Source organism: Halyomorpha halys, unplaced genomic scaffold (assembly GCF_000696795.3).
Source record: "Halyomorpha halys isolate HHAL.00 unplaced genomic scaffold, Hhal_1.1 Scaffold1310.1, whole genome shotgun sequence".
NCBI classification, from domain to species: Eukaryota; Metazoa; Arthropoda; class Insecta; order Hemiptera; family Pentatomidae; genus Halyomorpha; species Halyomorpha halys.
Genome location: NW_027108292.1, coordinates 298,369 through 312,636, shown reverse-complemented (window position 1 = coordinate 312,636; position 14,268 = coordinate 298,369). Strand labels below are relative to the sequence as shown.

At 29.0% G+C, this 14,268-nt stretch overlaps 1 protein-coding gene across 1 annotated transcript; it reads right to left on the bottom strand.

Annotated features, from left to right (window-relative positions):
• Positions 1–7,721: 7,721 nt before the first annotated feature.
• LOC106689238 (endocuticle structural glycoprotein SgAbd-9) lies at positions 7,722–13,892 on the bottom strand. The gene is made up of 4 exons (XM_014434132.2): positions 13,790–13,892; positions 10,142–10,290; positions 8,126–8,333; positions 7,722–7,977 (listed from the first exon to the last, which is right to left on the bottom strand). The coding sequence occupies exons 1-4, from the start codon at positions 13,799–13,801 to the stop codon at positions 7,888–7,890; spliced, it is 459 nt and encodes a 152-aa protein (XP_014289618.1). The 5' UTR covers positions 13,802–13,892; the 3' UTR covers positions 7,722–7,887.
• Between the last annotated feature and the right edge of the window lie 376 nt (positions 13,893–14,268).

The window sequence follows — 14,268 nt, the reverse complement described above, 5'->3', positions numbered from 1 at the left end:
ACAAAGGTTCAAGCTTCACAATAAAAAAAAACTTGTGTTTTCTTTATAATTTCAACTGTGTCAAGATGACAAAATGGTTGTAGAATTTGATGTTAAAGAAAATTTAGTGATAAAATGACAAAATTTATTCCTGGTGGTCAGTCATTTATGTACCTTTTACAACTCATAATTGATGGTAAAATATTAAGCTTCACAAATTTCAATTTCTTCCAACTTAGGTCTTTAACTTGTATTTTCTGTTTACATAAGTCTTTTACTTGATAGTAGATAGAAACACAATTAGTCTTACAGCTACATAACTGCATAAATGATTCCATTTCTATTAGTAAATATTTTATTAATTCTTTAATGATTTTTCTTTTAATTATATGTTTAAAACTTAATAAATAAACTATTATAGAAAATATTCTTCAAGACCTCAAATCTATAATAGAATAATACTTAACTGATTAGAAGTAATTGATGTTCATTTAAATTGAAGTTGGTATTAATTTCGTGACAGCAAATCAGAACAAAATTGAGTTATTTTTAGACAAAACACTTCAATGTCCAAATCATTTATTGTCTTTGATAGTACATTACTTGATCAACTAGGCCCTCTTACTGTATTCATCCACAACAACTGTATTATAACTATTTACCTCTTTTGCAATAAAATAACAAAAATTGGCTTTTGGTGTTTTGCTACAATTATAGATGATTAATTACTGTTATAAAACAAAAGTAAATAGACCTAAAAGAGCTTTCAAACCTTTTTGAAACTGGTACTTTGATTGTTACCTTTTCTCACAATATGCTTATGATAGCTCCCCCTTAGGTATAATTAAATTGTCTAGAACCTCTACTTAATACAAAATAAACTATCTTGTATCTATTCAGCACCTAACAATTAGGGCATAAGAGAGTGATGTTTTGGCTATGTATAATCATCTTTGCTTGGAAACCACATGGCCTATGTGGAGTTAGGATACCGTGTATTTCAAGAAGACTCATGTTGTTTTCAGGTGTGAACCAACTGTAAGGAAGTACTTCCTTAGGGTAGCCCCTTTTGAGTACATTACTCACCACTGGTTCCATTCTTTAAATATTGTTTTTAGAGGATCCTCTTCTATTTGCTTTTTTACTTTAAACGGGCAAATAAAATAGGTTGCCTCATCAAAATAAAGCATTTACAGGTTTAATATTTTCAAGAGAGCAAGGAATTGATAATCTTTAAAGAAGGAGTGTAGAATTCATCTGTTATGTACTTACACATCTTTCTGTTGGAAAAATCCAGGTTCTGCTATTGGGAGGATATGTAATATATAGTAATATGACTACATTTAATAATACAGTATATATAATATGACTCCTGGACTATTTTATTATTACTTGATTCTAAAATGTGATAATATTTGGTAATTAGTGTGTACTAATTCTTGCATTGGAAAATTTAAAAAAACATTACTTTTATGGAAAAGGATATTTCTAGTATTTGTTCCTCACAAGTCAATTTTTTTCTTAAAATGCAAAGTGACCTGTAATTCAAAATTCCTACCATATTCAATATTGTAGCACATCCTGCAGAACTATAGATTAAAATTTCAAATTAATAATGTAATGAAATATAAAATTTCACAGTTATTTTTAACCTCACTCGTAAGTTCTTAGCCATCTATCTTTAATTTATTTCACTTCAGATCTATATAATTTCCTTTCTTTTTTATTTTAATAAATATTTCATTAATGGAACATCCAAAAATACATAGATCCATCATATATTCTATTTATATCAGGATTTAGTGGTAGTTTTGTTGAGACAAGGAAAAAAGCTGCCAATGTGACCACATAATTTGGGATACTCAAAGAGCAATCTAAGAAAAATACTGTTCAGTAATTTTAATATATGTATTAATACTTTTTCAAACAAAATATTTTTTAATTTAAATCTGCTGTGGATATTTATAAGTGAATGTGGAAAAGATGATACTTAGAAATGTTGTTAAGGGAGACATAGGGCAGAGGTGTACCCTCTTTAATAATTAGGAAATCCAAAAAGCTAGGATATTTGAGAACCAACTTTGAACTGCCAAAACAGTGGTAAAACATTTTGCTCGAGTTATTAAAATTTAAAACCAAAAATATCGCCCCTAAAATAAAGAAATTCGGATTTTAACGATATAGTATTGTGTTTGAGTTGAAAAGGAAATTAAGTTTGTCAAATGTTGATATTTACTACAGGCAAGTGAAAAGTTCAAATTCAGAGTTGGGAAAATTAGATATTTGATAATATCTAATTAAATGCACTATCGTCTATAGTGCATTTAATTAGATATTTGATAATATAGTAGGAAAATTAAAGTATTTTAATATAGTTGGGGAATTTAAGATTTTTTTCTCTACTAATAAATTTCTGTTGCAATGCCTCTGATGGAAAGTATAGTTATATGATTGTGTTGTCTTATCATGTGTTAGGAGGGATCGACAGGGCATCCTAGTTATTGACTATTATACTATTAAAATTGCCGTACATAATATTACAATTAAAAATTTATTACTTTAGTTAAATAAATAATTTCAGGTAAGTATTTTACTGGTCAAATGTTAAAAAACATTTATCATTGTTAAATATTGGTGTTACGTTTAAAAATATGATTAAGTTTAAAATATACCTTATTTTAAACTTAATCACATTTTTTTCTCTATGGTTATTTTGGGAGGGAAAAATTTACTGTTTGAATTTGCAATACTGAAGATTACCAGTCATAGCAGTTTTATAGATAAGTTGGAAATATATAACCGCTTGTTCATCCTTCCCATATTCTAGAAGCAGAGGAGGGAGGAGTTTATCCTACAAGGAGTAAATTTTACACAATGATACTATTTCCAACTAATCAGATGATCAACTATACTTTCTAAACCTTAGATGCTTTGTAGTTTGTTATGATTGTTTATTTTAAGTTCGTCTAAAGGAATTTACTTATACTTTGTTTGGTATTATCATTGAACTGTCACCATTTTAGAGATAATGCTGCTCAATATGAATGCTCGGGTCTATCGATAAATATTTTGGTTAAAAAGATTATACTTTATCTTTATATTTTTTAAGTTGGTTTTGCCAATATTTTCCAGGTAGAGAGCAATCATAATTAGCTAGTTGACTTATTTCAGTACATCATAAAAACATAAATGGAATTTATACCATTGGCAAACAGTTTTCTAGCTAACTGTGTATGCATGCATGTAAAAGAAAACAAAAAAAAAAAAAATCCTTGCCATCTCTGGCATCTTGATGAACCGTCTTCAGTTCAAGGCCTGCAGTAAATCAGAACGAGGGGGAAGACGAATATACCGGACATGAAACACCTTGAAATATGGGCGGTCTAAAACCTCAGCTTTACCACTTACCATCCTTAGTGCGATCTCAAGCCATTTATTACTTTTCTTGGATTCCACCATGGCACTAATCGCAGGATCCAAGACGTAGTGAAAACTAATTTAATGATTTTCTATGTTAATAACTTAGCGGCTCATTTCACGGTTACTGGCGTTACTTTTGGTATTTTGAGGTTATTTTTACTTTCCTTATAAATTCTATTTATACCAGAATTTTTATCTTTAATAAGATATGCTATAATCATTCCAAAACACTCAACATTTTTCTTTACCTTTATAAACGGATAAAGATAAGGACGCTTAGAACTTTTATCGGACGAAATTTTGGATTGAAACTCTTATTTCTGAGTATTTCTAGTGTGTGTACATATATATATTTATTATTTAATCTAATTTCATTTAATTTAATTTATGGAGATAAAAATAATAATAATAAATTGATTGATATAAGTCCTTTAATGATTATAAGCGAAATAATAATAAATAAATAATTAAATACAAAATTGGAAACTATTATGGTATAGTTTATTATTTTAAAATAGCTATAAACGAAATATTTTCTATGTTGAATATTTTTATTTATATACTTTTTAAAGACTTTGGTATAATGATTCCAAAATCCTTTATATTTTTACTCTTTTTTTCACAAATGGCCGAGATAAAAATAATTAAAAAATGAATTATGTTTATAATAGTGTCAAAGATTCTCCTGTAGTGGCCTGTGACCTCAGTGTAAAATATTTTTTAAAAAATGGTCAAATAGTTCCCTTAAAAATTTGCTTAAGTTGTAAGGACAAAGTTTCTTTTAATTCGATTTTTGTATTCTACGTTTATTTTACCATAATTGATTAAATTTTGGGTAAGAATTGAATATTTTTGTCTTGGTCGTTAATAAAAGTTTATTATTGAAGAAAATAAACGAAATGTATATATAATATTGGATGTCGCCTTTGAGTCTTTAAATAATTTTTGCTGCGACATCTTTTAGTGATTACCTCCATTAAAGCTTTTTTTAGTTACAATAAGATCATAGGGTTAATTAAATGATCCCAAAGGTCTGCCAAATTGATGTAAGAGATCTTATGCTTTATTTAATTCAAGGATACGAACTGGGGTTGTTAGGATTTTGAATTCAATGGGTTACAAAAGAACGCATGGTTATAAAATAAAAAATTTAATGACTTCTGGAACTTAAGAAAGAAAGACACTATGGCAGTTTTGCATTTGAGAGATAAGATAGGGTGACCATAACTAGGCATTCATTAACTGTTATGACCATAAGCAGTTTAAGTATCATCTTTTGCCCGACAGCTCTCTTTATATAAGACAACAGTATCGAGGTTCGTAAAAAGGGTAATAAAAATGAATGTTTTTACTAGCCGTACTTTGTAATTTTTATATTCAATGTTAAAAATATTTACTGCATTTTTTTGGGTTGGGGGTATGGGTATTAATCTTAACTTTTAAGTTTGGAATCACCACTTAAAGTTTCAATTTTTTCAAAAGAAAATATTCGTTCCAATTGAAATCAATCACTTAAGGCCTGAAAATATCTCAGATTTTTATCATTTTTGTTTATTACTAATATCAAACAAATAATTTATTTTTAATATTGATTTTTTTTCAAAATAGAGGAAATGGCTGAATTTTAACATTTTTGGATCACAAAATAACAATTTTCAACAGATTGTGCTAGATAATTTATGCCACATTTTTATTATTTTATTTACTTTCATTTGATATTCCAAAATTTTATTTAAATAATTTCCGCAATATGGAAAAATGAACAATAAAAAACTACTCATATAAAAAAATTATTTGTAATGTATTTAGTTGGTTTCACTGAAACACATAAAATCATGAAAACCTTATAGAATTTTAGACTCCGGCTTATTTCATAAGGAATGATTCGAAATAGGTTTATGGAATAAACAAATAAGTCTTATTGCAAAGGAAAGTTGATTTCCAGCAATTGTAATTATACCTACAATAGTATGTTAGATATCACTTCATCTTAAAACAAAATCGATTGAAGATGAATACTTGCAACTGAATTTCTTTGCGAACAGTAATATTTTATCTTTATTTAATTTTTTGTAGGAAATTTTTTGTACTCTTCCTTCCGTGCAATTCCACGCACAGACGTCTCCACGTCATTTAAAACTTCGTCTAAACTTGCAATAGCCTTACAATTCAGCTCTTATGAGATTCATTTTATTTCCCATTAGTTATTTATATTTTTATTTCAACGAAAATTAGCGTTAAGTCTACAGGTAATGAATATAAACCAATACCAATGGAATGGAAATAAAATATTTTATAATTGCAATATTTTTATTGGTACAAAATCACAAACAAATAAATAAAAATATATACATGATAATAGATACTCTCTATGTTCAATATTTTTTGAGATATAATTTTTCAAACACCATTATAGGTATTTTTATTCCTACCGCGTAACTTCTAAATATTTATAAAAAAAAAACAATGATTAAAATAATTTTAAAAAAAAATGACATATGTTAATAAGACTGTAGAAGATTCTCACAGAATTTTGTTATTTTGCAACACACATTAAAAATGATTCATATCTTAAGAAAGGTTTGTCATATTGTGATAAATTATTTAACGTATAGATGTATATTGGGGCACGATTTTAAGCACGTTAAATATAATGTTAAGTTGGAATAACCTTTTTCGACCGTTTGTAACATATAAAAGGATGATGGAATCAGTGTGGTAAAAAAACTCAAATAGTAATTAAACTATTTATGTGACTCAAATTAAATATTTAATTTGCTATTTTACAATAATGATCATATCCGTAAGAGTAGTAGTTTCTGTAATATTTAACAATGTTCCATAGATAAGTTCTCAAAATCGTTGTTTTGAAAAAATATTGATTTTGGAAAAACTGTATCTAGAAAAATATTAAACGTAAAGATTTTTATTAGAACTCAATTTGAAGCTCGTTAAATCCACAAATAATGTCGTTTATGATGATAATTTTCAAAAAATGGCAGTTTTAATGATATTGGCCAGAATAAATTCAAACTATAATGCATTCTCGTTTTTTTGAAAAACGAATATTTGAATTAATAAGTAGTACACTGCAGTATAAGATTCAGGACCTGAATAGGTATTTATTATTAATCAGTTAATCAAATTCAGAGAATATGTTCTCCAATGAGAATCAATGATGAATCAATCATGAATTCAAATTTATTAAAATAACCTTCTGCGGTTCAGAATATTTTACTTCATTTGCTGTGAGATTATTCACTCAATCGTTACTTCCTAATTTAATGATTATATCACTGTCAACAATTTTGTTAAAGGTGTAAAGAGAATATATGGATGCATAAATATTGGATGGCGATTTTTTAGGTCACCTTTATAATAACGTAGCGTAGATATGCATCCAATATTGTTCAAGACTTTTAGGCTATCGATAGTGGTGACTTCAAAACTATAAAAGAAAAAGCAGATTTCATGTTTCAACGACATATCATAAAATTACGTCATCAACGTAAAATCTCGAATCTGTAGGCAAGTTAAATAAATAGGCAAAATAATATGTCTTGGCTCTATTAATTTTAAGTGCATTTAATGTTTCAGCCTTCTTCCTAAATACCAATGTATTATTTTCCTGTTATCTTATTATTTTAATAAAATTTTCCTTTTTACTACATTTAGTGTACGTGTAGTTTACGTCTTTTAAGGTTTTATAAATTTTACCATCTGTTTTTTCTACACAAAATTCAAGTATAATATTTAATATTTCTAGGATCAATACAATCTTTCAATACAATAGTTTGATTATTAACATTTAATATTAATTTAATTATTTGAATGTTGGTAACACCGTTTCCATTAATTAATTATATTTAAATCTTACATTAGCATCGTGAATCCTTTTGTAATAACTATGTTCACCCAAATAATTCTACTTTTTTTATTTATAGTTACTTTGTGAATAATTTGTTATTAATATTTTTTTAATAATTAATATGTTGTTCATTATCAATTAATATGTATATATCATTCGTTGACAATTTCTGCATTATTATACTTGACGGTTTTCATATCCTATTTAAATTGATTGAATTTAAAATGTTTCTAATGATCTAACTTGATTCCATTACTTGTTTAATGCGTTGTTTTTCACTACTTATATTATTATTTATAGATTTATTAAAGGATTATAATCTTTCCGAAGTTGTTTGAGTAATTAAACATTTTTTGAAATTATTTTTCATGCATACTTGTAATTTCACTTTATAAATATATATTTTTATTTATAAAATAGGGAGAAAGGTTATTGTAATTTAAGAAACAACATGTTGCCTAGTAGTCATTTATTACTGGCTTTTCAATTCTTTACATACAAAATCGTTAAAAAAATTATCATTACATATAAAAAACTATACGTATCATCACTTATATTATTACTAAATGGTACATGATCCGGTAACTTGAGGGTACTTGGTCGATTAAATGCTGAGTTGTCTAGTACGGCCTGTAGGCGCCTGGGAAAGCTCCTGGGTATGCTCCTGGATATTGGCCTGGGTAGGGGTTAGTACCTCTGGCTTCGGCGACCTGCAAGGGTATCAAAGATAATCACAAATATTATCGGACACAATGGGGCTTCAAGTAATATTTTGAAAGTAATTAAGATGTATTATTATAATTTTAGTGTCCATGTATAGGAAACTAGATCGGTTAAAGTTATTTATCCGTTGTTTACCTGGACAGCTACGGACTTGAGGATGGCTGGGTGGATGCCTGGTCCGGAAGGTTGGTATCCATTTTCATCGGCGACGTAGCTGACCTGAACGGGGCCTTCGGGGCTCTGGTACCCGTAGGCTCCTTGGACGGTCACGGCTGGTCCTTCTGGTCCTGGGACTCGGGGTACACCTTGTTCCTGCCTGCTAGAGCCATCAGCTGAGGTGTATCTATTGTAAGGAAGGAGGTTAATAAAACAGATAGTAAAAGATGAATGAAATACATTAACTACTATGAATCATTATAACAGTGAGGTGCATCCGCACTTAATAGCTAAAAACCGTTAAATTATCGGTAATAACTTATTCAAGGATCTTCAGATCCTTTCCAATTAAGAAGTTATTCTGCAGCACTGTCCAAAGTCATACAATCAGTGAGCTATAGTCATAGCTTCAGCGATTTTTTGAAAAATATGAATTTGTATACACTGTCTTAAGTTTTTTCCGGTCTATAAGTTACCTGTATATACTAACTTTTAAAATAAAATTTAAACAATATCTTAATAGAACATGTTATCACTATTAGAATTTGTTTATTAAATAAATTTGTAAAGTTGTTATCCCATTTTAGTTTGCTAAATAGGTTTATAAGATTTGTGTCCTAACTTTTAAGAGTAGCTAGTTTAAAAAACATTAAATAAATATTACAATTGGAAAACTCTCTTAGTCTATGTTAAAGGAGCTCATTTATGACAAATGGTTTCATAACAATAAAGTCTCATTTCAAAATCGATTTGTTGTCTCTCTTACTGATTTATTTGCACAAATAAAATAAAATTGCCTTTAGCTAGTTTTCTAGTTTCTGTGGTTTGCCCTTTTAAATATTTATAACATTATAACACTTTTAAGTACAGCTCACTTTCAAGGCCCCATAAATTACCGCTTTTGGTGAGATATGCGCATCTGAAATGGTCAGATTATCGCCTCCTACTGCGTGATGATGCGCCTAATTAGCGTTCGGCTCGGCTAACACTCCTGACATTTGAGGCTGGGAGTTGCTTATAGCGGGGTCGGGCCCGTGACTGATGGTTTTACGTCGGTTGATTGGGTTCCGACCGAAAATATATTTTTTGAAGGATTCTACGTCAAAACTGATGTTTTTCGCAATAGGATACCTGTTTCAGGAATGTTTTCGAAAAAATGATTGGCTATTTCGTTATCTGAAATTGAATGCTACAGGTACACTTTTCAAAATTTGAAATCATATGCACTTCGGTGCTTAACGAATATCAATATTCTCTTTTTCATTTAGCAAGCTAAGGTATTTAGGAAATTACAAACAATTGGCTATGAAGGAGTGGCTGTACGATCAAATTTCACCATGCGGTACTTATACAGTGATGCCTTGAGTCTTAAAGATGAGTCTTTATATCGTTACTTAATGGAACATCAATTACTACGAAGTTGATATTTAATGTTGGCAAACTGACAGGTCTTTAGTTTTAGATCAACATTAGTAGTTTTAGTGCTTGGAAGCTAAAATATTAAAAGTGATATTCATGAAAATTATTCAAGCAACTAGTCCTAATTGTGAAAGAAGTACAACCAAAAATGAAAGAGTTGAAATATCATTTAATAAATTTCAGAGGGCGTTTTTATTTACAGCACATGACTATTCAAGAAGTTGCACAAAGCCCAGTATTCTATGAGTTCTGTCAGAAATATATTTTCCAAATTTTACAATTATATCAAGCACTCATAAAAATTGTATTTGATAGCATAAACGAGGTAAATCTTATCACAAATTAATGAATAATGTTGATTATAAAATGTTGTTGGAATAAAAATATAATTTGAAGGAATATTCTGCTGTTCAAAATATCTATATTCTGTAGTCATTGCAGATAAAGTTTCATGAACCGCTTTGAAACCAATCTCTCTAAAAACACGGTTATTTTTTTATTAAGTTAGGATTTTGAATTAGTGATTTTCATAAAGTTTGAAGAAGTTTACTTTTCTACTAATTCATCTATACTTACTCGAAAGTGTATGACTGATCAGGGTTGAGGTCGTAGTGCTGAGAGACGATTGGGACGAAAGCTCCTGGGGCATTGGGGTAGGCGCCTCGGTTGTAATAGGGGTTGTATTGGGGGGCAGCAAAGGCTCCAGCTAAGAAACAAAGGGCGACCTGTAAAAAAACAAAACAAAAAAAGTTAACATAAATAAATTACAATCAGTTTAATAAAAATATTATTACAACTGTTAATATTAAGTGATAAACGAATCAATAAAAATGTAAAAGTGGATATTAATCTATTTCACAATATTTTCTAGAATTTATTGCTTGGCATACTAACTACCAATATATCTTTTATGATTCTCTCCATAGTCGTGTTGAACAGACATCATACCGTTTCGTCCCAGAACATTGATATTCAAATGAGCGTCGTATTACCCAAATCGGCAATGGCAGGGATGTAAACTTCGTAGAAAATAAACAGTGTCAAGTAACGTGTAGGAAAATGATCGCCCGAGGATTTTATTGCACCACCAACTGCTTCAAGTAACTGCTTTACAACACGGGTGTGCACTTAGTAAAAGGGCATACACATAAAACATGTCTTGAAATATTCAATATATATACACACACCGATATTTAATACTCTTAGTACTTTGATATACGACAGAGCAACTAAGGAAGATTTACAATTATAAAAGTAAAATTTCATTTTAGTCTGATTAATTATGCTGGTAAAATTTCAATGTTCTGTAAATAAATCGGTTATATAAAAGCAAAATTTTTTTTTCACTAAAAAAAATAAAATGAAATATAATTCAGCTGAAGTAAATAGAAGAGGAAAAAATACAAATATTTTTTCATTACATCTTTATAAGTTAATTTTTTTTTTCAATGCTACATAAAACTACGGAATTATTTTCTGTCTTTTTTTATCAAATTAAATATAAATACAGTTATGAGTTTAGATAAACAAATATACCAAATATTCCTACATTGCCTTATAGCAAATTGAAATTTAAATATATAAATATCACACAATTTTTATTGGCGGTAAACCTTTGCACAAGATCGTTCTCAATATTATAAGAACGTTTATGTCTGGCTGTACTCATTTTAACCTTTCAGGCGCAACCGAATGATTTATCCCGCATTGCATTTTCCAAACTGTCATCTGTAAAGCATAAAAATAAATAATTCAAACGTCCAAAAGCTGCATAATATTCAACTATTACAAGCCACTAAACGTCTTTAAACTTTAAACACAAATTTAACAAGTTTACAGTATAAACTGTAGGATGCTTAAAAGTCAACAAACGTTTTATGATTATACGATATTTTCGTGTGAAATGTATAAATGTATTTAAATCATAAAATAAATTTTGAAATAAGATACTTAAACATGATTTCATACAAGCTCTCATGAGGAACTTAATTACTCTATTGCATTGGCTACTTAAGTTTGACGCTCAGTGGGAATATGAAAAGACAACTGAAGTAGTCTTGCTTGATAGACAAGTTCCCAGTAGATATGGATATGTGGAAACTCAGTACATGTCCTACTTAGAAACGTTGTTTTCTGTTCTGAAACTGACGTACTATCGGATTTTTAAGGTGAATTTGAACTAGGGGGAAACTAACATAAGCATCTCTGAAAATTTCGAAGATACAAGGGAATTATAAAATACATATATATTAAATTGTTTTTCAAACTTTATATAATTATTTAAAAAGAAGCAACAACAACAAAAAAATACCTCCCCAAGGAGAAAAATACTTTTTTGTTCTGAAATAAATATAACAGAAAATATATACGCCGTTTAGTAAGTGGATAACACTGCAACACCAAAATACCAGACCTAAATATTCCATAATCTTATAAATCATATATGTCGAATTTATTTACATGTTAATTGTACTAATTGGAAAAATATGTAACTATAATAACTTAACCAGCTATTACAGTTCCCATCCAACTCAACCATGGCTAACGATAGATCCTTATCTTCATATAATATTATTAATTCATCACAACACTTTTGTAAATTGATTGGATCCCGTGAAATAATCGTCGGAATAACCTTTTCCCACAATAAGAAGCAATTAATTCATCCTAAATTATGGGGATCGGAATCTGGCTTTAACATCCATCAGCTCAGGATTTCCCAAACTATTCCTAATATTTCAATAAAAAAAAATAAATACCGAACAAATATAAACTAAATAAATAAAATAAAAATGTAGTAATTAATGTTTAATGTAGATACAACTTGGAAATATTCTACAAAAAATTCTTTGGTTATTTTGTCCATTCAAACAATAAAATTTTGTAAAACCGTTTTTAATACAACTTTTCCTGTAGATTAAGAACGATTTCAAAATTATTTGAAAATTTAATAAAAAAAACAAGATTGAAGTATACCGGCGTAAGAATCGTTAAAAATGTTCTACAGTGAAGACATACAGAAAATATTAAATCATAAATGAAACCAAAAGCGTAAAACATTATTTCCTGAAATGAATGTTACTCCAGTTAAAAAAACTGGTGAAGTGAAAAGTTATTCAATATTCTTGAAAATTTCCTAGACAGGATTTTGTGAACAATATGTTAAAAACCACGAGGGTTAAAATATGAAAGACTTTGAAGTTATATTGTTTGTGTTTGTTAAGAAAAGAGGCTGGTAAAACGAATTGTATTCTACTCAAAGATGGGCAAAAATTAGTTATGGAAGAAACTAGTAGCTAAAATTGCCATGACTACCCTTATTCATGAATGAACCATTACTACTTCAGGCATAGGATTTTTTGTTTCTATCAACACTTTATTATTAATTATTTTGAAATCATCGATGTATTTGTATTTTTGGCGTATGAGTAATCGAATGGTTGTTGTATTGGAGTAGTAATGGTAGAATTGTATTTCCACCCCCTTGTTCCTGAGAAGGCTGTTAACCCCAGAAAGCCGGAAATTTTTTTCTTTTGAGGAAATAAAGGATGAAAACATTTTATAAAAACAAAAAATCATAATAATAATAATAATAAATAGTGAATAAAAAAATCAATTAAACTCAGGATCAAGTGTCTACCTCCATGTGATGATGTGAGTTAGAGAAATATTGACAAAAGTTATTTTTAAATGAAAAAGGTTTATTTACAAAGAAAAGTGTGTGAATAATAATAATAAAAGTTTATTTATTTTTAACATAAAATGGTTTAAAAAATATATTTCTTGATAGAAAGAACTTCTAAGCTTGAACTGTTAGCTTTATTTTAACGTAAAGATGAGGAGTACGAAATGTAAGTATGAGATGATTTTTTTAGCTGTTTATAAGAAAAACGTCCCTTAATTTTAACAGATCAGTTAATTTGAAGTTTTCAATGCAACACAATTTTTGTTTACATATTCACGTTAGTAAACAAATAAAATTAAATCGAGCAGTAGTACTATTGGATATAACTAGAAAAAAATAAAGAAATATATAAAGTGTATCTCATTTAATTATTTTTGCGTGTACTAGATAAAATTTAGTTGTGTAGTTACTGAAATAGTGTAAGTAAGTTTTGTATGCTTATTACTAGACGTTAAGACTTCGGGGCAGTAATCCCTTATGGCAGTGCGGACCTGCGCTAGGGGAGTACAACCCTTGGATATAAACATGTTGTACATTACCAGAGAGATCATGTTGTTGTTGATGGTTGGCGGTGAGGTGCGTTATGCTTCCAACCCAGTGTCCTAGTTCTTTTATACAGACCAAGGCAGGGTTCTATCCCCCACTCCGCCCCCTCCAGGGTTCTAACATATCACGATGGCCAGTTCCTTATCTTCGCCGACTCCCGTGGTCACTTCTTCGGCCGACCAATGTCCGTTTTTTTGTCAAAGATCTATAATGACTTTGTATTCCTGTAAAAATAGGTAGGGTTTTTTGTATAGTCGAAATTACTCCAAAACCCTGTCGATACCGAGACCTTTTGGGGATGATCCAGTATATATTTCTTCCTAAATACCAAGGTCAATATTTTTTTTCTATTAACAATTACTCATTTCCATACTAAACCGCCCGTTAAACATGCAAAAGTTAGTAAAAAAAAGTAAGCTAATTGATATATTTTTTATTATTTATTTTCTTTGAAAATCAATAAATTTTGATA